We start from the raw sequence: 26,670 nt of genomic DNA, 5'->3' as shown, positions 1-26,670 counted from the left end.
TTAAAAAAAAAAAAAAAGTTACTGATTGATTAAAAAGGGAAATTCCTCTCTGTAGATGGAAATAAAATGGGTAAAGCACTGAGGGTGTCTCTTCTTCTACTGATGTATTTCTGTGTTTTGTTTCTTCCTCAATTCTCCTCATGGGAAGTTTAAGGATTAGCTCCTTAAATATAAACGGAGGTAGAGATAAGAATCAGAGAGCTATGATCACTGAGCTTAGCTCAGTGTTCTGTTTCTGCAGGAAACGCACAGCTCTAGTGATGATATGCTGGAGGGGGCAGGTTTTCTTTAGCCATGGTACTAACATAAGTGCAGGAGTAGCAATACTCTTCTCACAGAGCGTGAGTCCTTCACACACTTCCTTCAGTGAAGTGGAGCAGGGTCGGGCTATTGTAGTGCAGGCCACAATTAAAAATACATCTTTTAGGCCGAATCCCATTTCACCCCTTGGACCAACCCCTTGGCCCTTCCCCTCCATTTTGCGCGTTCACGTGAAGGGGTAGGGGTATCCCAATCCCAGTTAACGCGGAGGGGTAGGGGAAGGGGTAGGGCTTCTGTACCCCTCCAAACGGAGATTTTCCTGGAGCTGACTCCGAACGAAGGGGTTTGAGTGATTTCTCACAATGCCATGCGGATTTCAGCGAGATTTCATGCGGATTTCAGAAAGATGGCGGTTCCCGCGGCGAAAGATTGTCATAAATGTATTTTCTCCATTATTTACGTGTTTTAAGTTGTTATCCAGAGGAAACACGCCGCTTGATTCGCTTTCGAGCTGAGAATAAGCAGCGATTTCTGAAATCCAAGCTGCTGCTAAAAAGCTTTGGGAGTGAGTATTGTTTTCGGTTGCTTGACTGCGTACGTTTTGTTCTGTTATTCTCGCTTTTATTGTTTACATGAGTGTTCTGACACCTCATTCTGTCGGATGTGGTGCACGAAGCGCCAAAGATATCCCATTCAGTGGTGTTAGTTAACAAATCACACCCTGCCAGCAGAGATTTCTGCCTCTGGCTCTGACTGTAGCGGCTGGTCGCAGCCAATGACGCATTTGGTCGCGTTTTGCTAACGTAAACGCTGACGGAGGTACACGATGACGTATGCGATCGTTGAAGGGCTATCCCAATACGTAAGGGTTGAATTTCAAGCCCTATCCCTTGTAGCTCAGTTTCAAGGGGAAGGGCCAAGGGGAAGGGGGAGGGGAAGGGGTAGGGGTAGAAATTAGAATTGGGATTGGGCCTTATATTCATAAATGTTTACACTTTCAATGGTGGCTCAGACCGGGTCAGACTATTCCAAAAAATTAGTAATACTCTCAAAAGAAGTATAATAGCAACTCCGTGATGGTGCTCGGAGGGGACTGGAACTGCACAACACGCTTGACAGTAGACAGGAACGGAGAGGAACCACATTTACAATCGGCTTCATTATTATGTTGTTTATTGAAGGAACACGGATTGACAGATACATGGAGAGAGTTTCACCCAACAGGACGGCAATACACACGGGTCGAATAAGTGCAGCCTGATTAGACAGGATTCAGCTTCGTAAACACTGTAGGAATCATACAAAAACAGCAACAACTTCAGCTGTTTGCTTCTCAGATCATCACATGGTAACAGTCGATCTGTCATTATCTGGTTGTTCAACACAAAGCTCATCCTGGCAGTGCAATATCCGGCTAATCCAGGACAATTCTTTCTGTAAACATTTTTCAGCTTTTTGGGAGAAATGGAGGAGATTTAAAAAAAAAAAAAAGAACAAATTTGATGATTTAATTTCGTGGTGGGAAGCGGGGCAAGTCCAAATCAGGATCTACTGTTAATAATACTTAGCCAGAGATGCCTACTAGTACGGATTGGCTGTATTTTGTACGGAAAAGTTACGTAAATACGATGTTACGGCAAACAGTGTTATTCTGTACGGAATTATTATAAAGTCTTAAATTCCAGTGAGTTGTTTTTAAATGTCCAAGCGACTTTTGCAATCCCTACACGATTCACGGCTATTTATTTTTACGACAACCGCACATGCTGTGCGTGACATGCGCAGATACCGCACATTTGTTCGCACTATTTTCGCTCAGCATCACACACGCATGGTGCTGCTTCTCAATAGTGGAAATGAAACGCTCAGTATCGGGACAAGTGAAGCACAGGTCTCAGGTGTTCCTCCCACGATATACGGTAGAATGGCCGTGCATTACACCCAGTCAAAAGGGCAATGGATACGCGCACTGCAAACTGTGTAGAACTGACATTAACATGATGGTCGCGATGACTGCAGGCGGCATGTCAACTACAAAAAACATATGGAGTATGCTGAAATGGCGAGTCAGGCGGAAAGTAAATCTGGGGGGATCCAGCAGTTTTTTACGAAATCTGTGGATGAAAAGACACGGAACGTGACGCGTGCTGAAGCGGTGATGGTTGACCTGTGCTTGGAGTTGAACTTGCCGATTAGTGCCATGAAATGTGAGTTAAACTTATTCAGTTTCTTTTTACATGTCTGATTTTTATTCACTGAAATATCAAACACTGGCTGCACTTCTTTAATTCAAAGTCTTTTCAGTGTTGCAAGTGCAAATGTACATGTAGTCTGATCAAAAACAGAATTTTATGATTAGTGTTGTTGGGATTGTGGCAAAAAATTGATCATTCCACTGTTTTAAATACAATTATAAATGCCATTTTATTCAGTGTCTCTTCTGAAGCATTATGCTGAAGTATTTATATATTGGGAGATTAAGAGAACAATGTCGGACTCTCTTTGGCATGAAATAAGAACATTTTTTTTTTTTTTAATTTTATTAGAATCCGTTAACAGGTAGAACATTTTGCCAGGCAATATAATATAATACTTTTGAGGAGTTACATTCAATACCAATGATTGGTAGTCAACCGTAATGTCTGCAAACAGGGAACACTATTGTATTTATAAAAATGTGATGTATTGTATGCTCTAGAAATTTGTTGAGTGGAAATTCAGTTGAGATGGCTGCTCGTGTTTTGTTTATTCAATTCACACAAAACAGTACTTTTTAATAATTTAAATGTTAAACATATTGGTATATACACCTCTTTATAATGGAAATGCGCATAAATTAATGTTACTGAAAGTCATTCCAAAATACTGAAAAATGTTTTCAAGAATACTGAAATTCAAAATTTGGGGTAGGCATCTCTGCTTAGCACACTCATCAGCTGCAGAGAGGAACACAATAAAAAAATGAGAAGAAATCAAACTGGTTGAGGAGGAAATAATTAATAGAAACGATTATAACATTACAAAGCTAGAAGATCAGAGGAGAGCTCTAGGCTCCTTTCTGCAAAGGAGCCCTGGTAAAAGCACGGATCTCTACACTCAAAGACATGGACACCCTGACGTCATTCTTCTTCAAACTAGAAAAGAAAGTGAGAGAACACAATCCCATGCTCCACCTCAAGCAGCCCAATGTGGAAATCACAGAAGACCCTGTGGGAATGAGAAAACTGGCCATGGATTTTTACAAGGACCTCTTTAGCGCTGGAACTCGTGACCTTTCCTCAGTAGAAGAGCTGCACAAAGGACTACCCATGCTGAGGCCAGACCAAGCAGCTGCTCTCGAAACCCACATTACGATGGAGGAAATGTCGAAGCCAGTGCAGGATACAGATGCTCCTCTGGTATCGACGGCCCTTGGACTGTTAAATTGGAGACCTGTTTCATTTCTGTGTAGTGATGATTATAAAATACTATCTAAACGTCTCTCAAATAGATTAAAAAAATCACATCGACACTATAATGCACACCAATCATACTGCATTCCTGGACGTACAATAATGGACAATCTATTCTTAATATGTGATGATATCGACCTATCAACTATTCAAGAACTTAATCTTGGGTTTTTATCCATTGATCAAGAAAAAGCCTTTGATAGGGTTGATCATGAATATCTGTTTAAAGGTCTCCTTGCATCGTTTTTTCATTAATCGTGCGGTGGTCTCTCGTATGAATGAACGCCCTGTGAGCCGGTTTTGGTGAAAAAAATGCTGTGGTTCTCCTGTTTCAGGCTGTTCTAGTTTGCTGGAGGAGTGGGTGGCGGGAGAACGACAGGATTTCAGCTCTTACTCATTAATATTCATGACATGTAAACGTGTTACCTCTGATTGGCTAACAGCACTGTGACGCTACCTCCAGTGTGTCAGAACAAGCAAATGTGGGTGTCTTTTTGTAAAAACTGTTTTGATTGGCTATTATGGTCTCAACGTCGATGTTTTGACCAATAACAATGTAGATAACACGAATTTTACATCACATTCAACGAGATTTAAACGAGACTCAAGATGGCAACTTACAAATAACGTGTAAACATCGTTGGAGTTAAAGTTTGAACAACATGAAGGAACATACCCCAACCCCCCGAAATTAATAAAAAAAATTCTCAACAGATTTGGCATAATAATAAAAAGGTCGTTTTTTACTCAGAAAAAGCGGAAATCCGCCGAAAAGCAGAAAACCCTCATCCCTGCCGAGCTTGTGACCATGTCATGCATGCTAACGTGGAGAATATGAACATGCTATTTTGTAACAAAAACCTTCGAACAAAAAGTTGTTTTACTTCCAGCTTGTGAGCTGGTGGTCGATTGTCTTGACGGTACAGATCCAGGGATTAAAAACAACCTCGAAGCAAAACCACTACTGAAGGCACCGAAGTTTGAAAAGTCACTGTGGTTGAAATGATCAGAACACAGTACTAACGCTGCATTATACTTCGCTGGTGGTGTTCCAAAGATAAATTCCAACCATTTCTTCTTCACCTCTTCTACCTTGCAACGTTGCTCCGCTTAGGTTTCGTTTCTGTCGACGGCTCCAGCCCGACTTTGGACGCTCGTAACTCGGGCAGGGGAGGTCCCAGCCTCCCCAAACTTGGCAGCCAGCGACCTCTGCCCTCTCCCCAACGAACCAGGGCTGCCAGGGTGGGCTAGCCCTGCGCCTCGGGACGTAATTCGCCCCGAGGCGAGCTGCGGCACTCCGCTTAGGTTTCGTTTCTGTCGACGGCTCCAGCCCGACTTTGAACGCTCGTGACTAGCACAGGGGAGGTCCCAGCCTCTCCAAACATGCAACGTTGATGTGTTACTGCCACACATAACACAGGCACGAACTTGTTCAGCCATGTTTTCAACTTGCTGTTAGGTCCTCTTCGTTAGCTACTGACGAGATGGGCTTTGCTATCTCTCCTCGCACTGAAATCCGAACTTTCTTCCCGTGGGTGGTCGCAAGCCAAGGTGGGCGAGGCCATGAATACTAATTTTCAAAGTGACGCAAGTTCGTAGGGCTTTTTCAGATTCGCTCATTTTTCCAACTATTTTCTTTCATAAGCTAATACAGGGAATGGGAGTAGATTTACATTTTCGCATGCGTATGCAACTTGGAGTGAACTATGGTATTTCAAAAAGAGCCAGTATTAAACATTTTTGGTGGAAGGGCACCTTTAAAACGTTGAGAGCTTTGGTTTCGGGAACATGTTTATTTCTTGGGTTAAACTTCTATACTTCAAGGCTTCTGTTATCTTAAAAGTTGGTAGCGGTCTTAGTCATCCAGTTAAAGTTTTTAGAGGGATCAGATAAGGATGTCCTTTATCAGGACAGTTGTACTTATTAGCAATAGAACCTTTACTACATAAACTTTGACAGGATCTAATGGGGCTTCCATTTCAGGAAGTAAACGAGCAAGGTAAAGTAGCTCTGTCCATTTATGCGGATGATGGGACTTTTTTTTTTATAAGAGGACAGGAGGATGTAGGTAGTGTTATGTGCAATTTAGCCCTATATGAAAGAGTATCCATCCGTCCATCCATTATCTGTAGCCGCTTTATCCTGTCCTACAGGGTCGCAGGCAAGCTGGATCCTATCCCAGCTGACTACGGGCGAAAGGTGGGATACACCCTGGACAAGTCGCCAGGTCATCACAGGGCTGACACATAGACACAGACAGCCATTCACACTCATTCACACCTACGGTCAATTTAGAGTCACCAGTTAACCTAACCTGCATGTCTTTGGACTGTGGGGGAAATCGGAGCACCTGGAGGAAACCCACGCGGACACGGGGAGAACATGCAAACTCTGCACAGAAAGACCCTCGTCAGCCACTGGGCTCGCACCCAGGACCTTCTTGGTAACCACTACACCACCGTGCTGATGAAAGGGCATCATCTGCCAAAATAAACCTAGGAAAATGCACAGCATACATAATGGGTCAGTGGCAAAGGAAAGGGTTGCCAACTCTGCCAGCAGGAGTGGAGCAGGGAGGGAATGAAATGTCTAGGTGTCTTCCTTGGTAGTGCAGATTTTAAAAAGAAAAACTGGGAAGGGATTATAGAGAAGGTAGGTGCCAGGTTGTCTCGATGGACTTGGGTCCTGCCCCAGTTGTCATACCAGGGGAGAGCTCTGGTTATGAACAACCTGACTGCTTCAATGCTGTGGCACCGTTTCACTGTCCTAGATCCACCGGAAGCACTCGTTAAGGAGATCCAGAAGAAGCTGGTAAACTTTTTCTGGTGGTGAGATCACTGGACCAGACCTGCCGTGCTGTTCTTAACCCTGCATGAAGGTGGTCAAGGACTAATTGACCTGCAGAGTCGCATCACAGTCTTCCGTTTACATTCAGCACAGCGTCTTCTATACAGGGGAGAGCTGGCCTGGACAAAAACAGCTTGCCTACTCTTGCGTAAAGAAAGAGGCTGGAAGGGATGGACTTGTCTGGGACTACAGGTTTTGATCAAACCATGCTAAAGGCCTGGAACAAGGTCATAAAGGCTCAGAGACTTACCACACAGTTTTATGGCAATGTAGGTCAGGAACCACTGTTTCATAATATCTTCATACAGAGCAGGACATTGAACTCTGCAGGTGTGAAAAGAGCATTCGTAAGGGCTGGTCTGGTGAAGTTGGCTAACCTAAGGGCACTCGCAACAGAACCTGTCCTGGAGGTTCATGGAGGGCAACTGCTCTTCCCATCTCTGGCTGTCACTGCTGCGGTGGAAAACCAGGATGAGGAGGAACGGACACTCCTATCCTTTAAAACGCCCCAACTAGTGGACTTATCAGCAACATCAAAAAAGGCCTTATACTATCTGAGTGTCAAGGTCATACACAAGGCGACATTGGACGGACTGCAGGAGTCTAGGTGGTCGGGGTTGCTCTCGCCAGGCCTGTCCCCCAGAGGATGCTGGAGGTCCTTGTACAAAACTCCTATAGAGAAACACACTGCGGATCTCCATTGGAGAATAGTACATGGGGCCGTGGCCACAAACAGGCACGCGGCACATATAGATCCCGGAGTAGACGGGAGATGTCCTTTTTTGCCCGGAAGAGGCAACACTCCTTTCCTTTAAGACAGACAGATTTATGGCTAAAGTGCAGGAGGTTAAGAAGCTTATTTGGTTTATTGAAGGAATGGTTCAGGGAATTTGAAGAGGAGCTGAGCAAGGTAACTTTTTTTTTTTTTTTTTTTTTTTTTCAGTTTAAAATACAGTGCATCAAAACGAAGGAAGAGTAGTCTTAACTTTCTGATAGGTCAGGCTAAAGTCAGCGTTTGACTTGCAAGGAGAAACAAAATACTGGGCTCAGGGTTGGTCAACCTGGTTCTCATGACCAAGGTTCTAGTGGCAGTTCGGCTGAAAATAGACTTTGCTTATTATAAAATGGTCTCAGGTCTAGAGGAGTTTGTTGAAATGTGGGGATGAGATGTTACATCATGCGTCTGATGAATCTTTGGTTCTTTCTTTTTAAATGACGATATAAATAATAGACTGTCAATTGTGGAACAAGAATATTTGTGTGTGTGTGTGTGTGTGTGTGTGTGTGTGTGTGTGTATACAACCCCGATTCCAAAAAAGTTGGGACAAAGTACAAATTGTAAATAAAAACGGAATGCAATAATTTACAAATCTCAAAAACTGATATTGTATTCACGATAGAACATAGACAACATATCAAATGTCGAAAGTGAGACATTTTGAAATTTCATGCCAAATATTGGCTCATTTGAAATTTCATGACAGCAACACATCTCAAAGTTGGGACAGGGGCAATAAGAGGCTGGAAAAGTTAAAGGTACAAAAAAGGAACAGCTGGAGGACCAAATTGCAGCTCATTAGGTTAACTGGCAATAGGTCATTAACATGACTGGGTATAAAAAGAGCATCTTGGAGTGGCAGCGGCTCTCAGAAGTAAAGATGGGAAGAGGATCACCAATCCCCCTAATTCTGCGCCAGAGCAATTCCAGCGTTATGGACGTGACACTTGAACTCAAAATGGCAACAAATGACCCAGTGCATGTTTTGTCTCCCAGTATTTAAACAGGTGTTGCATATTTTAAGGCTGTACCATACTGGAGAAGTGATAGAACAAGAACAATTCCCATAGTACATCTAGGGCATGCCAGAAAATGCCAATAAAAGATGCGTTATGGATGTGACAGAAAAAGTATCACTTTTCTTGGGTGACTGTACATTTTTATCCAACTCTGTGAAATTGTAAACCTAATGTCGAAATGGAGAGATCCGTTTGATAGAGGGGTCCAAGGTGAATATTAAAAAATCTTTGTTTAAAATATTTTGTATTTCATGCAGAGTTTCGGAAGGAAAAGTCAGCGTTATGGATGTGACGAAATTCCGTTATGGATGTGACGCGTCTGAAATAGACATGGCATATGTTTAGAAAATCAGCAATTTAACCACCATAACCCTTTGAAAAACTCTCTAAATATCAGCTAAAACTATCAAAGTTCTTAAATAATATTTAGGATGGCTATTGTTTTGCTGTTTTGTGGATTTTAGCATACATTTCTGTGGCTTGTGGCAATAATATAGAATTGTACATGATCAAAGTTGATTTTAGCTTGGGGTTTACATTATAAGAAAGAAAGACTGACCGTGACGTATTAGGTTGGTTACAAATTGGTTCAACTTATTCACATCTGTAAAATACAGGCCTAGGTGATATCTCTGGGAGTGGTTTTGATGTATTACATGTTGCTTTATTTTTGCATGGTGAGGTTGACATTTACATGGAATTGCCCGCCAACAAATAGTGGAGCAATATCAGAAAGGAGTTCGACAGTGTAAAATTGCAAAGAGTTTGAACATATCATCATCTACAGTGCATAATATCATCAAAAGATTCAGAGAATCTGGAAGAATCTCTGTGCATAAGGGTCAAGGCTGGAAAACCATACTGGGTGCCCGTGATCTTCGGGCCCTTAGACGGCACTGCATCACATACAGGCATGCTTCTGTATTGGAAATCACAAAATGGGCTCAGGAATATTTCCAGAGAACATTATCTGTGAACACAATTCACCGTGCCATCCGCCGTTGCCAGCTAAAACTCTATAGTTCAAAGAAGAAGCCGTATCTAAACATGATCCAGAAGCGCAGACGTCTTCTCTGGGCCAAGGCTCATTTAAAATGGACTGTGGCAAAGTGGAAAACTGTTCTGTGGTCAGACGAATCAAAATTTGAAGTTCTTTATGGAAATCAGGGATGCCGTGTCATTCGGACTAAAGAGGAGAAGGACGACCCAAGTTATCAGCGCTCAGTTCAGAAGCCTGCATCTCTGATGGTATGGGGTTGCATTAGTGCGTGTGGCATGGGCAGCTTACACATCTGGAAAGACACCATCAATGCTGAAAGGTATATCCAGGTTCTAGAGCAACATATGCTCCCATCCAGACGACGTCTCTTTCAGGGAAAACCTTGCATTTTCCAACATGACAATGCCAAACCACATACTGCATCAATTACAGCATCATGGCTGCGTAGAAGAAGGGTCCGGGTACTGAACTGGCCAGCCTGCAGTCCAGATCTTTCACCCATAGAAAACATTTGGCGCATCATAAAACGGAAGATACGACAAAAAAGACCTAAGACAGTTGAGCAACTAGAATCCTACATTAGACAAGAATGGGTTAACATTCCTATCCCTAAACTTGAGCAACTTGTCTCCTCAGTCCCCAGACGTTTACAGACTGTTATAAAGAGAAAAGGGGATGTCTCACAGTGGGAAACATGGCCTTGTCCCAACTTTTTTGAGATGTGTTGTTGTCATGAAATTTAAAATCACCTAATTTTTCTCTTTAAATGATACATTTTCTCAGTTTAAACATTTGATCTGTCATCTATGTTCTATTCTGAATAAAATATGGAATTTTGAAACTTCCACGTCATTGCATTTCGTTTTTATTTACAGTTTGAACTTTGTCCCAACTTTTTTGGAATCGGGGTTGTACTGTTAACTTCAAGTTTACTAAATTGTGATTGAATTGTTCTGTGATGACCTGGCGACTTGTCCAGGGTGCACCCCGCCTCTCGCCCGTAGTCAGCTGGGATAGACTCCAGTTTACCCGTGACCCTGGAGAACAGGATCCTGTAGGCTACAGAGGATGGATGGATGGATGGATGGATGGATGGATGATTGAATTGTTCTTTTTAGTTTGTTAATATACTTGTCAGATGAATCAAAACCATTAACTTAAATTGTGTTAATAACGACTAGTTGAAGGTCTCTCGGTCTCTGTTTCTCTGTCTTTCTGTCTGTCTGTTTCTCTGTTTCTCTCTGTTTTTCTGCCTGTTTCTGTTTCTCTTTCTCTCTGTTTCTCTCTGTCTGTTTCTTTGTTTCTCTTTCTCTCTGTTTCTCTGTCTGTTTCTCTCTGTTTGTCTGTTTCTCTGTCTTTCTCTCTTTCTGTCTGTTTCTCTCTCTCTCCGTTTCTGTCTGTTTCTCTTTCTCTCTGTTTCTCTGTCTGTTTCTCTCTGTCTGTTTCTCTCTGTTTCTCTGTCTTTCTCTCTCTCTGTTTCTCTCTTTCTGTCTGTTTCTCTCTCTCTCTCTCCGTTTGTCTGTTTCTCTCTCTCTCTGTCTCTCTCTCTATCTCTGTTTCTGTCTGTTTCTCTGTTTGTCTGTTTCTCTCTCTCTGTTTCTGTCTTTCTCTGTTTCTCTCTCTGTTTCTGTTTCTGTCCGTTTCTCTCTGTCTCTCTGTTTCTGTGTGTGTGTGTGTGTGTGTGTGTGTGTGTGTGTTTTAAAGGTATTAGTGTTGTTATTTTTTCTGCTGAAGTGAACAGTGGAACAGGAGACCAGACTTTGTGGAGATTGTGGACAAAAAGTTGCATGGTCTTAATCTCATGCAGTTCTTTTTTTAAATAGAAAAGTAAATAGGTTTTTTTTTTTTTCTTGTCATCTGAAGATGGTCAAATGAGGTCCTGTAACTTTTTGTCTTGATCAGCAGATAGTTTAAAATGAGCGTGCTTTCACACACTCCCACTTGAGGGCGGGGCTGTGTGAGGTGGGCTGCCCACCTCTGAGTACAGAGCGTTAATTTTTTTTTCTTTCTTTTTTAAATAGAAATTTAATGACGTAGAGAATCGCCAAGTGGTCGACTCGACATCACCATCAAACTTCATTTGAGGTTCAGGATGATTTGAGCCAGTAGATGGAGTTTGGAGACATTTTCAGCCCATAAAATGCCAATCATTTTGAATATGAAAATAAATTAAATATATTATTAGAAAATAAGGGCCATTTAATGAGTCAGTACGAACACCAGCATGTCCTTTAGTTTACAGCTCAAACACATTTAAGTGTGCAGCACCTCTTTGTCACTTATTAGCCGTCAAACACCGATATCCGTTTATTTGCCATTAGCTCAGATCACCTTATAATATCAACACAGTGCTTTATCAGTCAGAATCGAGTTACAGTCCAGGGGTTTATCACCGTCTTCAGCCAAAGGACCGCGCTGTGGAAATAAAATGTGCACTCGGGCAAATTGAAGAAAAAATTTGATGTATAAAAACGTAGTTTGTCATTAAAACGCAGTTTCGGATTGACTTTAGTTCCATTAACACAATCACATGCACTGCAGTGTCCTGGTGTGGGATATCAGGGGCTTATTTACGGCTATTTGACACGGAAGTGGTCATTTTATTTAAACCACAAGCAACACGTTCAATCTGGCAACCCAGAACTCAGCTAAGCTCTGTCAGTTTAAGGCTCTCTTTAATGTTTTAAGCCAGTGTTTCTCAACCTTTTTTCAGTCACGCCACCCTTCAGAAGTATGCAACTTCTCAAGGCACCCCATATAAAATATACGCAGTCGCGCTGACCCGGCAGTGACGTTGTGACATGGGAAAGGGGGCCGGGAGACAAATTTTGATGATGCATGAGGTGGCGATGATCTGCATTAGTGTAACTATCATGTTTTGGAATTTTAATTCATTTTATTTATTTCAGTGTTAGAATCTATAATTTTTTGACGGCACCCCTAACGAAGCCAGACGGCACCCCGGTTGAGAGAGGCTGTTTTAAGCAAATATCAAATGTACATCACCTTGTAATCACTTGAGCATGCTGCTGTAAATTAATGTAAGCTTGTGTGGCTCTCTACACTGTTTTGTCTTTCTCCCCAAAAAATGAATGAATGAAATAATTATAATAAAACTGTTTTTGTGTCCGACTCCGCTGAATGCTTTTAGATTTTGAAGACGAGCAATTCCAGCGTTATGGACGTGACACTTGAACTCAAAATGGCAACAAATGACCCAGTGCATGTTTTGTCTCCCAGTATTTAAACAGGCGTTGCATATTTTAAGGCTGTACCATACTGGAGAAGTGATAGAACAAGAACAATTCCCATAGTACATCTAGGGCATGCCAGAAAATGCCAATAAAAGATGCGTTATGGATGTGACAGAAAAAGTATCACTTTTCTTGGGTGACTGTACATTTTTATCAAACTCTGTGAAATTGTAAACCTAATGTCGAAATGGAGATATCCATTTGATAGAGGGGTCCAAGGTGAATATTAAAAAAATCTTTGTTTAAAATATTTTGTATTTCATGCAGAGTTTCGGAAGGAAAAGTCAGCGTTATGGATGTGACGAAATTCCGTTATGGATGTGGTGCGTCTGAAATAGACATGGCGTATGTTTAGAAAATCAGCAATTTAACCCCCATAACCCTTTGAAAAACTCTCTAAATATCAGCTAAAACTATCAAAGTTCTTAAATAATATTTAGGATGGCTATTGTTTTGCTGTTTTGTGGATCTTAGCATACATTTCTGTGGCTTGTGGCAATAATATAGGATTGTACATCATAAGTTGATTTTAGCTTGGGGTTTACATTGTCAGTCTTTCTTTCTTATAGTGACATATTAGGTTGGTTACAAATTGGTTCAACTTATTCACATCTGTAAAATACAGGCCTAGGTGATATCTCTGGGAGTGGTTTTGATGTATTACATGTTGCTTTATTTTTGCATGGTGAGGTTGACATTTACATGGAATTGCCCAGACATCTTTAAATTTTTGTTTGTTTGTTTGTTTGTTTACCACATTGCATCATGCAACAATCTTAGGCCCAATCCCAATTCTAATTTCTACCCCTTCCCCTCCCCCTCCCCCTTCCCCTTGGCCCTTCCCCTTGAAACTGAGCTACAAGGGATAGGGCTTGAAATTCAACCCTTACGTATTGGGATAGCCCTTCAACGATCGCATACGTCATCGCGTACCTCCGTCAGCGTTTACGTTAGCAAAACGCGACGCGTCATTGGCTGCGACCAGCCGCTACAGTCAGAGCCAGAGGCAGAAATCTCTGCTGGCAGGGTGTGATTTGTTAACTAACACCACTGAATGGGATATCTTTGGCGCTTCGTGCACCACATCCGACAGAATGAGGTGTCAGAGCACTCATGTAAACAATAAAAGCGAGAATAACAGAACAAAACGTACGCAGTCAAGCAACCGAAAACAATACTCACTCCCAAAGCTTTTTAGCAGCAGCTTGGATTTCAGAAATCGCTGCTCATTCTCAGCTCGAAAGCGAATCAAGCGGCGTGTTTCCTCTGGATAACAACTTAAAACACGTAAATAATGGAGAAAATACATTTATGACAATCTTTCGCCGCGGGAACCGCCATCTTTCTGAAATCCGCATGAAATCTCGCTGAAATCCGCATGGCATTGTGGGAAATCACTCAAACCCCTTCGTTCGGAGTCAGCTCCAGGAAAATCTCCGTTTGGAGGGGTACAGAAGCCCTACCCCTTCCCCTACCCCTCCGCGTTAACTGGGATTGGGATACCCCTACCTCTTCACGTGAACGCGCAAAATGGAGGGGAAGGGCCAAGGGGTTGGTCCAAGGGGTGAAATGGGATTCGGCCTTAGTGTGCATTTTGTATCTTTTGGGAATGAGTTTTTTTTTTTTTTTTTTTTTTTTTTTTTTTTTTAATTTAACTTTGTCTTCAGCGTTACATATTTTAGCTTTAATGTTTTGAATTTCAGTAGAATTTCAGGCATGTACTTTTTTTTTTTTAGCTTTTATTTTATTATTTATTATTATTGTTTTGTTTTTTAACTCGTGGACAAATCATTTGCGCTTTTTTTGGGGTTTGGTGCATCAGTGTGCGATTTAAAGTAAACGTGGTACACTTTGTCCTCAGATGTAGAGAGGAGACGTAAAAACTTGAGAATTTATACAGACACGAGTCTAATCTTCTCTGGGATTAACACTCGCACTCCTGACACGCCTTCACTAAGGCTACATCCACACGGCAACGAGATTTTTTTTTTTTTTTTTTTAGCCGGTAAAAAAAAAATATCGCGTCCACATGGGCAACGGATCAGTAAAATATCAGGTACATATGGCAACGCAACGCTTGCTGAAAACAATGCAATACACATGCCACACCTCTACGTGCGCTGTAAGATGGTCCCATCGGAGACACCAGAACAATAGAAGAAGTAGGACGCATGCGCATAAACCCCTTCTTCTACCCAGTGTGAAGCACTCACAGGAACAAGCACACAACAACAAGAAGATGGCTGCGACTACGCAAGGAAATCGTGCCTTCTGTGTGTACAAATTAGTTTTATTAGTGTGCATAGTTTTATATAACTTAATTTTCTTATTGTGTGTGACCATTTTGAAAAGCATTTTTATATAATTTATACAACTTTTTATATTGTGTGTGAACATTTTGAAAAGCAGTCTTATCCAATAAAAAAAAAAGAAATTCAAGAAATGGTTCAGTTACTTGTTTATTTAAAAGAAAAGCTGTACACAAAAGTGAATGCAATGCAGTGGTTCATACAAAACAGTGAGAGCGCTGCTTGTTCTAGTCATGTGGTTGTGATGTCATCGTAAACAAATCCGTTCTACTCATCCAGACGACTTCGCAACGGCACCGTTGCCAGATTTTTCCACTCTGGAATCCGTTCTCAAAAAATATCGTTTTGGGGCACCCAAAACGCCGGTGCCGTGTGCAGGGCTCGAAATTAACTTTTTTTCTTTGTGTCCCCCAGTGGTCCCGAATTCTATGTTGTATTGTCCCGAATGGAAGCAATAGTGTCCCCATTTTTTTCCTCTCTGAAATAACCAGTGGTTAATATTATCATATGAAGTTTGTAACTATGCGATTTTGAACCCTTTATATCATTTTTACAATAAGTCACAAGACACAAGCGACACATGTCCAATACATCATCTACTTCAAAATTACAGTTATTGCATTTTCAGTTTATTAAACTTTGGCGATCTCACTGTATGAATAGATACCCGTTTATTTAAAGGGGCCAACTAGCTCATTCAGAAAATGTTTCAACTCCCTACATCTGCAGTACACTTTAGTTGAAAATAAGACCCCTTTTATGTTCATTTCATCTACTTATACCTTGAATATCTGTTGGCACTTATAAGGCCAACTTGTAATTTTCACCATTACCGTTATCCATTTTTATGAACTTTCCGTTATCCATTTTATGAACTTTCCGTTATCCATTTTTATGAACTTTCCGTTATCCATTTTTATGAACTTTCCGTTATCCATTTTATGAACTTTCCGTTATCCATTTTTATGAACTTTCCGTTATCCATTTTATGAACTTTCCGTTATCCATTTTTATGAACTTTCCGTTATCCATTTTTATGAACTTTCCGTTATCCATTTTATGAACTTTCGCTGCCGGGTGCAAACGTTAGCAACATCAGCATAGTGCCAGGGTCCGTGTATCATCCGATCATTCAAGTATTCCATTCAATCTGGAAAACGATGATACACGGACCTGCCAGGTCCGAGCCTAGTTGTGCTGCTGACTGACTAAACTTTCTGAACTAGAAAGACACCAAGAAAACTCACTTATTCTGTTGAACGGTATCTTCCGTCAATATCATCCACATCATTCCTGTTGTATTTTATAACGTGTCTAACAGTGTTCATTAAGTTCATTCAGTTGCTCGCGTTGCCTGCAGACCAGGCGATGACACTTTGGATCCTGAAGGTCCCGGAGACGTTATGTCTGGGCTTTCAGTTTCTTCCCCGCGGTCGGTCCGCTTCAACCACTTCAGCATTTTTGTTCTGGCAAGAGTCGGCGCAGCGTGTGCGGTAGCAATTCCATTCCAAGTCCATATAATGCGGACTCCGGCCGAAGATTCTAGAACAGAATGCGCTGCTCTGTAGCCTACGGATGCAGGTGCGTCGAAAGTGAAGCTACTATGTATTTTTCGCTGTTAACGTTTTAAAATTAAAATTGACAAATTAGGTGAATGTCTACGTATGTGTTACGGCTTTGTAAATAATATTAATGTAGAACTTTTTTTCTAGATCTGTTTTTTTCCATTGTCCCGGGATTGTCCCAGATATGATAATTTTGTGTCCCGATGACATTTTTTATGGTCCCCGGGACATCGGGACACCGTTAGTTTCGAGCGCTGGCCGTGTGGACGCCAGGCCGAAACGATAAACAATTTTATCAGATTCACCTGAATCCGTTGCCATGTGGACAGGGCCTAACTGTGTCAGTGTGTTCATGGAGTTCGAATTCGCTGTGCCCCACCCCCACCACTGTGCACTGGCATATCAGCAGGATGACGACGACGTTCTTGATTTAACATGGTCCTAACGTTCCTCTCGCTCTCAGATGGCGTCCATGCTGGACATGAAGCCGCCGATCTCTCGAGCGAAAATGATGTCCATTACCAAAGCTGGGATGAAGGCTATTAAGGTGAATTTATTCAAATTAATTTATACACTTCTCAACAAATCTAAAGGAGCTAAAGACTTGTTTTTAATCAGTGCTGGTCCACTCTTTTTTTTTTTCCCTCTCTCCCCCCTTCTCTCCTTTTAAATCAGCTGTATAAACATGTTGTCCAAATCATTGAGAAGTTCATCAAGAAGGTGAGCAATTTAATACATCGTCTAGTAACATTTCCGTATCGTACAGTCATCTGGAAAATATACCATTTAAGGAAAATTGTAATTTTTTTGGTTATGGTGTGTATGCAGTGTAATCCTGAGCTGAAGGTTCCCGGTCTGTATGTGGTGGATTCGATAATCCGACAGTCCCGTCATCAGTTTGGAGAAGATAAAGACGTATTCGGGCCGAGGTTCCTGAAGAACATCAGCGCCACCTTTCAGAATCTTTACGAGTGTCCTCCTGATGATAAGGTACTGAATTCTGTTCCACTCAAAAATAAAAATCTCTGCTGGCTTTAAATGTGATGTGTGTCTACAGGACAAGATCCTGCGTGTGTTGAGTCTGTGGCAGAAGAACTCTGTGTTCAGTCTGGACATCATTCAGCAGCTGGTGGACATGGGGTCAGCTCCAGTGGTGTCTGTAATGGAGAATGGTGGTACACTGGGAGGTACGTATACACACACACACACACACAGATAGTTAAACCCTAGAGGTGTAACAATACACTCCGGTCACAAGTCAGTTTGATCGGTGATGCTGATTAAACGATTCAGGTTCAGTTCTCAGAATGTTCTGAATTAGCTTTGAACTATAAAAATGTGTGACCTGAAAAGACTCCTTTTATTTCTCAGTCATAAACAGTGCAAAACTGTGCCCCTTTTTTTTTTTTCCTTCTTTTTTTGGGGCTCTGTAAAATGAAATAAATTAGAAATTGCTCCAAGTATTGGTTTTCACGTTGTTCGTATACTACAGGTTCAGTGTCCTTTATAAATAAAAACGTTTATCAGTTCTCACCGAAAATTTTGATTTGAATAAATATACATGGACTGAAACATAATGAGTTCTGTAGCAGAAATAGAGCTCCAAAGTCGGCTAAAAGGGCTGTTTTCCAAAAGTCTTTGGTGTCATTTGAAAAGGAAGACTTTATTTTCTATTATATTTATTTATTTAGGGCCCAAGCACCGAGGTGCAAAGCCCTATTGTTTTTGGCATGTTTTCTTCTTTTTTATTATTATTATTTTTTTTTTCCCTCTCCTCTGCATGCCAACTCATTTTTGAGCCACTTGTGATGCTTGAAAACTCAATTCTGGTACACTGATCACATGCGTGAAATCACAAAGTTACATTGAGCAAGGGGCTGGGTGTGGTCCCGGGGCTGGGCGTGGTCCCGGGGCTCTGTAGCGCCCCTGAGAACAAGCTATGGTTGAGATGAAGTTGCTCGGATGGGCACAAGATTTGGTGTGATCAATACTCTAGTGATTTAAAGTGAACTTTGTCCTGTATTTGACTCCGCCTAACAGGAAGTCGGCCATGCTGGATAGAACATGGGCCTTTTAAACTTTTCCGTGTTGTTTTGAGGGGCTCACCGTGGCTTTACTATTTTGTTCGCCAAATACCACAACCATATTAACCATCAGCACAGAGCTCTAGTCTAATAGAACTCTACCAGCCCACTGTACTGTAACGTCTCTTGTATCGGCTCAAGAAGAGAAGCACGGGCTCACCATTTTAACGCGAATGCTGTCAAACTTTGGAAACTATAAACACCATACTTAAATAATTCCTTGTCGATTGGGCCATAATTAAAAAATGTTCTGTTTCTGGCCCACCGGCCGGGTGAGTGCCGTTTGTGCGGTTGAATTTTTTTTTTTAACGCCGGTTTTTCGACATTTTTTTTTCGGGTTCGTAAATCTAAAATCGAACTTGACATTTCCGCATTCCCAGGGCTTTCCACTAAGGCTCAGCCATGACAAATAAGTAGCCAGCCGGGGGGAGTAAACACAAAATAAACTCCTGTGCACGCAGTTCCCAGGATTAAATGTATTTTCCACAGACCATTTATTTATTCACTTTACTCAAATACAAAGTAAAATGGCAGTAAATCTTCTTTCTTTTCTTGCGTATTGCATCATGAGGCGTTCCTGGCTTGTAAATCTCTTATTTTCGGTGCATGACACATTCACGCAGCTGAGCATGCTATGAATTAACAACGACAACAGTCTGCAGTGGGGCGACACAATTACACACTCAGCCAACATTTCTCCATTTGTGTATGAAAATACACTCCAACCACTCAGTTTGGCTTCATTTACAACCAACGGTGTCTTTTGATGCCAGCACGTAATTGAACGAGAGAAGACTGGTTTACCGGTGACAAAATAAGCGTCATCTCTGCTTCTGTTCCCTCCGACGGCCCCGACACACTACTGCCTCCGCCGAGCGCGCGCACTTTGAACTGAATCAGCTCTGCGCATGCGCCGTGCGGCACAAAAAAATGGCAGCCACCATGAAGGAAGGAGATCCGGAGTTTTCAATTTTGCTTAAGTGTGAAATCGCAAAATGGTATTCTAGCGAACAACAGAATAGTAAAGATTCAGAAAAACAAATCATTCAGTGATCATTTTAATAGTGTAATTTCATCCGAACTCGGCCTAACGCTCGATTTAGAACTACAGAAAGTCCATGTGTCAGACATTTTAAGCACCTTTGTAAAAGTTTTGCAAATGTTGCCGTCAGCATTTAAAATGCCAACTTAAAGTTTTTGTACAAGTTTCAGTTGATTAAACCGTCATATTTTATTAAATGTGTCTGCTTTTGTAATAAAAAAAGTACTGAAAGAAAAAGCAAACACAGCATTGCGATTTCTTATCCATCCATATATTAAAAATAAATAAATCCCTCCCTCCCGACTGAAAATTTTTTGCTCACCCGGTGGACAGGAAACGGATTTTTTTTAAGGATGGCCTTGTATTTATCCAAGCTGCTTCAACTTGTTAAATCCCCTGATCTATCCAGGTATTGGATGGTATTTGTAGGCAATTTGTTTCCACTCGTACTTCAGCACTTCTCGCTCTTGGATTCTCTCGGCTAGCGAGGCGACACGCACTTACTGTTAGTCACTTAGAATAAAAACTTGAGCCAAATGACTGTGGTGTAGTGTAATGTTTGAATAATGTACAACATCCAAACAGCAGTTACATCGAATTAATGTTGATCAGGGATGAGAGTTTTCCGCTTTTTCTGAGTAAAAAACAAGCTTTTTATATTATGCCAAATCCGTTGAGAATTTATTTATTTATTTATTTATTTCGGGGGGTTGGGGTATGTTCCTTCATGCCGTTCAAACTTTATTAACTCCAACGATGGTTACACATTATTTGTAAGTCGCCATCTTTAGTCTCGTTTAAATCTCGTTGAATGTGATGTAAAATTTGACATTGTTATTGGTCAAAACATCGATGTCGAGACCATAATAGCCAATCAAAACAGTTTTTACAAACACACCCACATCCACTTTTTTATCAAAACTTACACATGTTCGTGAGCTACATATCAAAATACGCTCCTCTAATCGGCGTGTTTTCTCAAGATGCCGAATACGATTGACAAGCGAGTTGAAGCGAAGGTACGTGAAATTGATGCTGGTATAAAAACAAGTTTAGCAAAGCAAAAGGAAAGCAAGAGAGGAGAGCATGTAAGAACACAGGAGGCGCTGGCTAATGAAGGAAAAAAGGAAAAAAGAGAGGACTGATGAGCTTTTGGCTTTGGCCAAGAAGCTGAAGTCTAAATGATCAAATGAAAAATTGTTTCAAAAATAACTGGGAACTGTGAAATAACTTTTAACTGTAAAAAGTGTAAATAGACATTTTCCTTTTGAAAAAAAACATACAAGTGATGTGGACAGTAGGATAAAGACAGTCCCCATAAAATATGCATTTGTTTGATTCAGTACACTGAATATATGATAATTTGAATGATAGCTGACAGTGTTAACTGTAAAACTTTAAAGTTTAAATAGACATTGTGAAGAAATCATATACAAGTAATGTGGACATTAGGAAAAGGTCAGTTTCCATAAGATATGAATGTTTTTATTTAATTCAATATATTGAATATATGAAAATTTGAATTATTAATGGAACTGTAAATAACTATGGGTTTTAATGGACATTTTTTTAGAAAAACAAGTGATGTTGACACTGAGTAATAACCAGTCCACATAAAATGTAGATATTATTTTGAATTAATGCAATACACATATTGATTTTGATACATATTGTTCTATACAAGTGTTTTTTTTTTTTTTTTTAATTTCAATAAGTATTAAAATAGGCATCAGGTGTTTTAATTAACCACAGCTCAGATTGCAGGGGTGTGTAAGGTCTCATTTTGAAAAAAAATTCCCGGGGGGTGTGTCCCCCAGACCCCCCTCATTACAAACTTTCTGCTTTTTTCATCAGGGCCCGCTCTCATCCCTGGTTGATTAATCCATTTCTGGGGGTGTACGTTAAACACCATGGGGTGTTTATTCAAATAAAAATGGTTTTAATTTTTATCCCCCGCCCAAACAAAGTTTGGCAGGATATATAGAAACGGGGTGGGTGGGTCCGTCCGTCTGGTCAGGTTTTCGTTTCCGGACCGTATCTTTAAAACTACTGAAGAGATCTTCTTCATGAAACTTTTTGTATACACTACTGTTCAAAAGTTTGGGGTCACTTTGAAATGTGCTTATTTTTGAAAGAAAAGCACTGTTCTTTTCAATGAAGATCACTTTAAACTAATCAGAAATCCACTCTATACATTGCTAATGGGCAAGGTCAAGGGGAAGTGAACATCGATGGCAAAAATTCAAAATGGTCTTAGGCACTTTTGCTCATTCTAGATGTTTAGGTATTAGTCTGAACCTTCTGGAAGAAGTTGAATTTCTCTAATTGGATCACTACGAAAAAAATGAGAGCTGTTTGAATTGGGGTGTGTGTAAATATGTCGGAACTAATTTTTTCACATAAATATTGGCATTTTTGCTTCAAGTTTTTTCTTCAGTGTTTAATTCAAAATCTTATCCATTTAACTATTATTTGCATTGCCATGATCATAAAATTAGCATACAACCTTAGTTTTAGGGGTTGATCTGAAAAAAGGTGTTTTTGAATGGTCTGAATTTCACAATCTTGGGTAATCCTGATTGTTATTCCGTTACCAAAAAAAACCCATTTTTAAAATTTTTTTTGCCTAATTTTTATTTTGAAAAAGTGAAACTTTTAAAAAGAAAGCTTCTTTGGACCTATAATCAGATTCTAAGATCAGTTGTTTGATTTAAAATTTTTTTGGTTGTTTGTTCAGTGGTCCAAATCAGTTACTCCGTTACCAGGTAACGGAGTAACTGATTAAGTCACGGAGTAACATCAGCTTTTAACTTACTAAATCAATGTTTTCAATGCATTTCTTTTCGGTTTTTCCCATTTTTATGTTATAGAAATGCAGATTAGCACAATACCAGTCTTAAAACATCACAGACATGCAGTAAGATGATATCTTTATTCACCCTGGGCACTCGACAACTTCACAATCTTTGACCCTCCATGGCTTCGTGGGCTTCTTCAGTTCAACTTAGAATTTTTATTCATGTCTTCTCTACTTGCATTGGTGGCTTCATGTAATAAAAGATGCTGATAATGAAAAGGCAAGAGATAGGATGCGGACGTGGCGGGCTGCCAAAAAAGCAGAAAACAACAAAGCTAAAGCATACAGTACACCCTCAAGTCTCAATCGTGCCGTCAAGCGTACGCTTAATACCCTTCCACAATCTCCACGCAAACGAAGGAAGGTTGTTACTAAACTGACCCAGCAATTTGAAGCAGAGTATTCTGCGGAACCAGAAGCTGCCGAACCAGAACAACTCCCACCACCACCACCGGCTAATAAGATTCCAGATGAAATACGAAATCGCATACAGGAATTCTACCTTCGGTCAGACATCAGTTGGACGGCCCCAGGCAGGAAGGACAGCATAACGGTCGTTAGAGATGGCAAAAAAAGTCAAAGAACAGCGCCACTACCTCTTAATGACAATTCAGGAAGCATTTGCTCTCTATAAAGAAGAAAATCCAAATGACTCTGTCAAACTGACGAGTTTCAAATCATTTCGGCCAGATGTGGTGCTGTTCAGAAGTGATATGTCGCACAATGTTTGCGTGTGCCAATATCATGAAAACGTGAATCTTATACTCCAAGGACTCGGTCGAATAAATACCATTCCTGACAATCACAAACTTCTCCTTCGTACATTGTGCTGTGACATTGACAATGAGAACTGTATTTTTGGGAAGTGCGAAACTTGTCAGCGGAAGATAAGCACCGAGTCATTAGCAGAACTGGTTGATGATGATGAACTGTTGTCCGAGAATGCCAAATGGTTCAAGTGGATTCGTACTGATGAAGGGAAGATGGCCAAAGTGGAAGAAACAGGAACCGTAAATGATGCATTGCAGTTACTTGCCGATAAGCTCCCCGCCTTCAAGATTCACTGCTTCATCAAAAGCAAGCAGGCTGCTGAGTTCGTGCTGGCCTATTCGAACCCTCGCCCCAACCACGCCGTAATGCAGATTGACTTTAGTGAAAATGCTGCGATAATCGAGCAGGATGAGGTACAGAGTGCGCACTGGAGTCACATCCAGGTGACAATCTTCACTGCTGTCGCATGGATCATGGAAGATACCAAGTCATACTGCATTACATCTGACACCCAGTCACACGATAAATACACTGCTGCCGTCTTCTTGAACACTTTGATTGACAACCTGCGGGCGGCAATGCCAGGTGAACTTACAGATCTAGACATTTTCTCTGATGGCGCTGGTCAGCACTTCAAGCAGAAGTACATGTTCTTGTTCATCTCAAGTTTGCTGGAATCGAAAGGCATACGCATCCATTGGCACTTCTTTGCAACATCGCACGGAAAAGGAGCCGTTGATGGTATTGGCGGAACTGTCAAAAGAACTGTTTTTAGTGGTGTGAAGAGTCGCCGTTATCACATCACCAGTGCAGAAGAATACGCATCTTGTGCCAAGGAGCTCCTGAAATCGACAACTATTCTTCATGTAAGCAGTGCTGAAATCAATGACATGAAGCCAGAGTTGGACAAACTGTGGGGTGCGGCGATCACAGTTCCCGGTACACACAACGTGCACTGTGTTCGAACAATAAGTCATGGAGTCGTGTCCGTGTCAAATTACTCCAGGCAGGTTGGGTCCACACATTGTCTCCTGCCTCAAGCTGCGATCGATACCCAAGACACTACATTCAAACCCGAGAACAACCCATCAGATGAGACTCCGATCCCAGATGAGACACCAATCGCAGATGAGACTCCGATCATCGAGTATGTGCCATCCCAGTCAGTTCCTGATCCCAGCAGCGAGGAAGAAAAAGAAGCTGCTTCGTTTGTCGTCGCTGGCAAATGGTATGCTGTCTACTGGGAGAAAACTCATTACTGGTTCATTGGACAGGCCCTGCATGAGCATAAGAAGGACAAGTCAAAATGGGTGTTCTCATTCCTCGAGCAAGTTGACGAAGAAACAAATGGTTTCAAGACAACAAATGACATTGACTCTGCTAAACTTGATCACGTTCTAGCAGAAATTGATGCTCCAGCTCCATCCTCATCCACAAGGACCAGTCTCTTAAAACTTACTGCCACTGACTTTAACTTGGTTAGGGAGATGTTTGCCAACTTCCTATAAAATGAGAACTTTTGATGAACTGTGAATATTAATTTGATACGAACTTGAATGAACTTTTGGTCCCTGTGAATGATGAACTGTGAATATGAATTAACTGTGAACCTGAATGAACTTAAAAGATAAATGAAGCCCTTTTGCTCTTTAAAACAGTTATTTGATTACTTTAATAAAGAAAATAAGATAAAACAATGCTTATTATTCATTTTAAACAAACCCTCACTCATCATAATTATTTGTTACTCCGTGACCAGGTTGCCTTGTTACTCCGTTACCGCGCAAGGCTAAAAAAAAGTGTCCCTGATTCAAGAGGGGTTACAATTTCACCCTAATTTTTTGTTTGGGGATAGATAACTCAATATACTAACAGAATAAATAGCCACTTTTACATTCTTGTGCTGGAAACCGCATGTTATCCCTATCTGACTAAACATGCAAAAATCAGATGTAGTTTTCAGGTTACTCCGTTACCGGGCCTATTTTGGTGGTTTTCACCCAAAAAGTGTCAAAATCCAAAGAAAAATTTTTACCATTTAAAAGCACTAATATGGCCTATTAAAAATGTATTTAAGTCATTTTCATATCCAAATTGGTTTGAGTGTAATGGCCCAAAAACAGCAATTTTGTTACTCCGTTACCCCTTGACCTTGCCCTAATGTGGTAAATGACTATTCTAGCTGCAAATGTCTGGTTTTTGGTGCAATATCTCCATAGGTGTATAGAGGCCCATTTCCAGCAACTCTCACTCCAGTGTTCTAATGGTACAATGTGTTTGCTCATTGCCTCAGAAGGCTAATGGATGATTAGAAAACCCTTGTACAATCATGTTAGCACAGCTGAAAACAGTTGAGCTCTTTAGAGAAGCTATAAAACTGACCTTCCTTTGAGCAGATTGAGTTTCTGGAGCATCACATTTGTGGGGTCGATTAAATGCTCAAAATGGCCAGAAAAAGGTCTTGACTATATTTTCTATTCATTTTACAACTTATGGTGGGAAATAAAAGTGTGACTTTTCATGGAAAACACAAAATTATCTGGGTGACCCCAAACTTTTGAACGGTAGTGTACGTATATATCAAGCAACATGTGAACTGGTGCTTTTTGCTATTTTGGATTTTTGAAAGAAAGTATCTTTCAAATTTTTACCTAGAAAATAGATTTTCTAAGAGCAATGTTCGTTTCCGGAGCGTATATCCAAAACTATTCATGATACGGATGTACAGTAGATGTGCCTTTTCATACTAAGAAATTTAAATTTTTCATGTTTCCATGGAAACAATTTCAGACTTAGTCTCTCAGGTTAGTCTTGGGGGTCGGTTTTGTTTCTGGAAGAGAACTTGAAAACAATGAGTGGTTTGGTGTTGAAAGTTGGTATATGTGTTGATTAAGTAATGTCTCTGGACCTTTTGATACGAAGAAATGTGAGAAATTTTAACTTTTAGCTCACCTGGACCAAACATGCGGTGGGTTTACGCCATGGGCTGCTGAGGTCAGTGTAAAGAGGTCGGGTTGGGTTCCTGCAGCACAACTTGAAAAATGTGACACGTAATATCTTGAAACTTGGTATATAGTTGGTATATAGGGCGGGGGATATAGATGACTCAGTCTTCTTGTGGGTTTTTTTTTTTTTGGTGTGTGTTTGAGTAGAGGAAATTTAAGGGCCACTTCATTTTGGTCTGGGTCACTAAGAATTCCGTGATACTGACCCAAGTGGCAAGGCAAGTTTATTTATATAGCACATTTCATACACAGTGGCAGTTCAATGTGCTTTACAGAAGTAAAAGCAAAACAGTAAACAATAGAAAATAAAATTACATAAAATAAATGGGGAAGAAAAATAATAAGAATTAAACAATAGTAGAAATAAAATAATAAAATAAAGTAAAAGTTCAGTAAAAGAAAAAACCAGCAGAATAAAATAGAATA

At 40.7% G+C, this 26,670-nt stretch overlaps 1 protein-coding gene across 1 annotated transcript in view; it reads left to right on the top strand.

Annotated features, from left to right (window-relative positions):
- The window catches only part of scaf4b (SR-related CTD-associated factor 4b), a 118,603-nt gene that overhangs the window by 25,181 nt on the left and 66,752 nt on the right, over positions 1 to 26,670 (top strand). The window contains exons 2-5 of the mRNA XM_060943355.1: positions 16,949 to 17,032; positions 17,161 to 17,205; positions 17,314 to 17,475; positions 17,543 to 17,672. Of these exons, the coding sequence (XP_060799338.1) occupies positions 16,949 to 17,032; positions 17,161 to 17,205; positions 17,314 to 17,475; positions 17,543 to 17,672 (421 nt within the window). The remainder of the gene's footprint in view (positions 1 to 16,948; positions 17,033 to 17,160; positions 17,206 to 17,313; positions 17,476 to 17,542; positions 17,673 to 26,670) is intronic.

Source organism: Neoarius graeffei, chromosome 16 (assembly GCF_027579695.1).
Source record: "Neoarius graeffei isolate fNeoGra1 chromosome 16, fNeoGra1.pri, whole genome shotgun sequence".
In the NCBI taxonomy this organism is placed as follows: Eukaryota; Metazoa; Chordata; class Actinopteri; order Siluriformes; family Ariidae; genus Neoarius; species Neoarius graeffei.
This window is presented reverse-complemented; position numbering and strand designations above follow the sequence as displayed.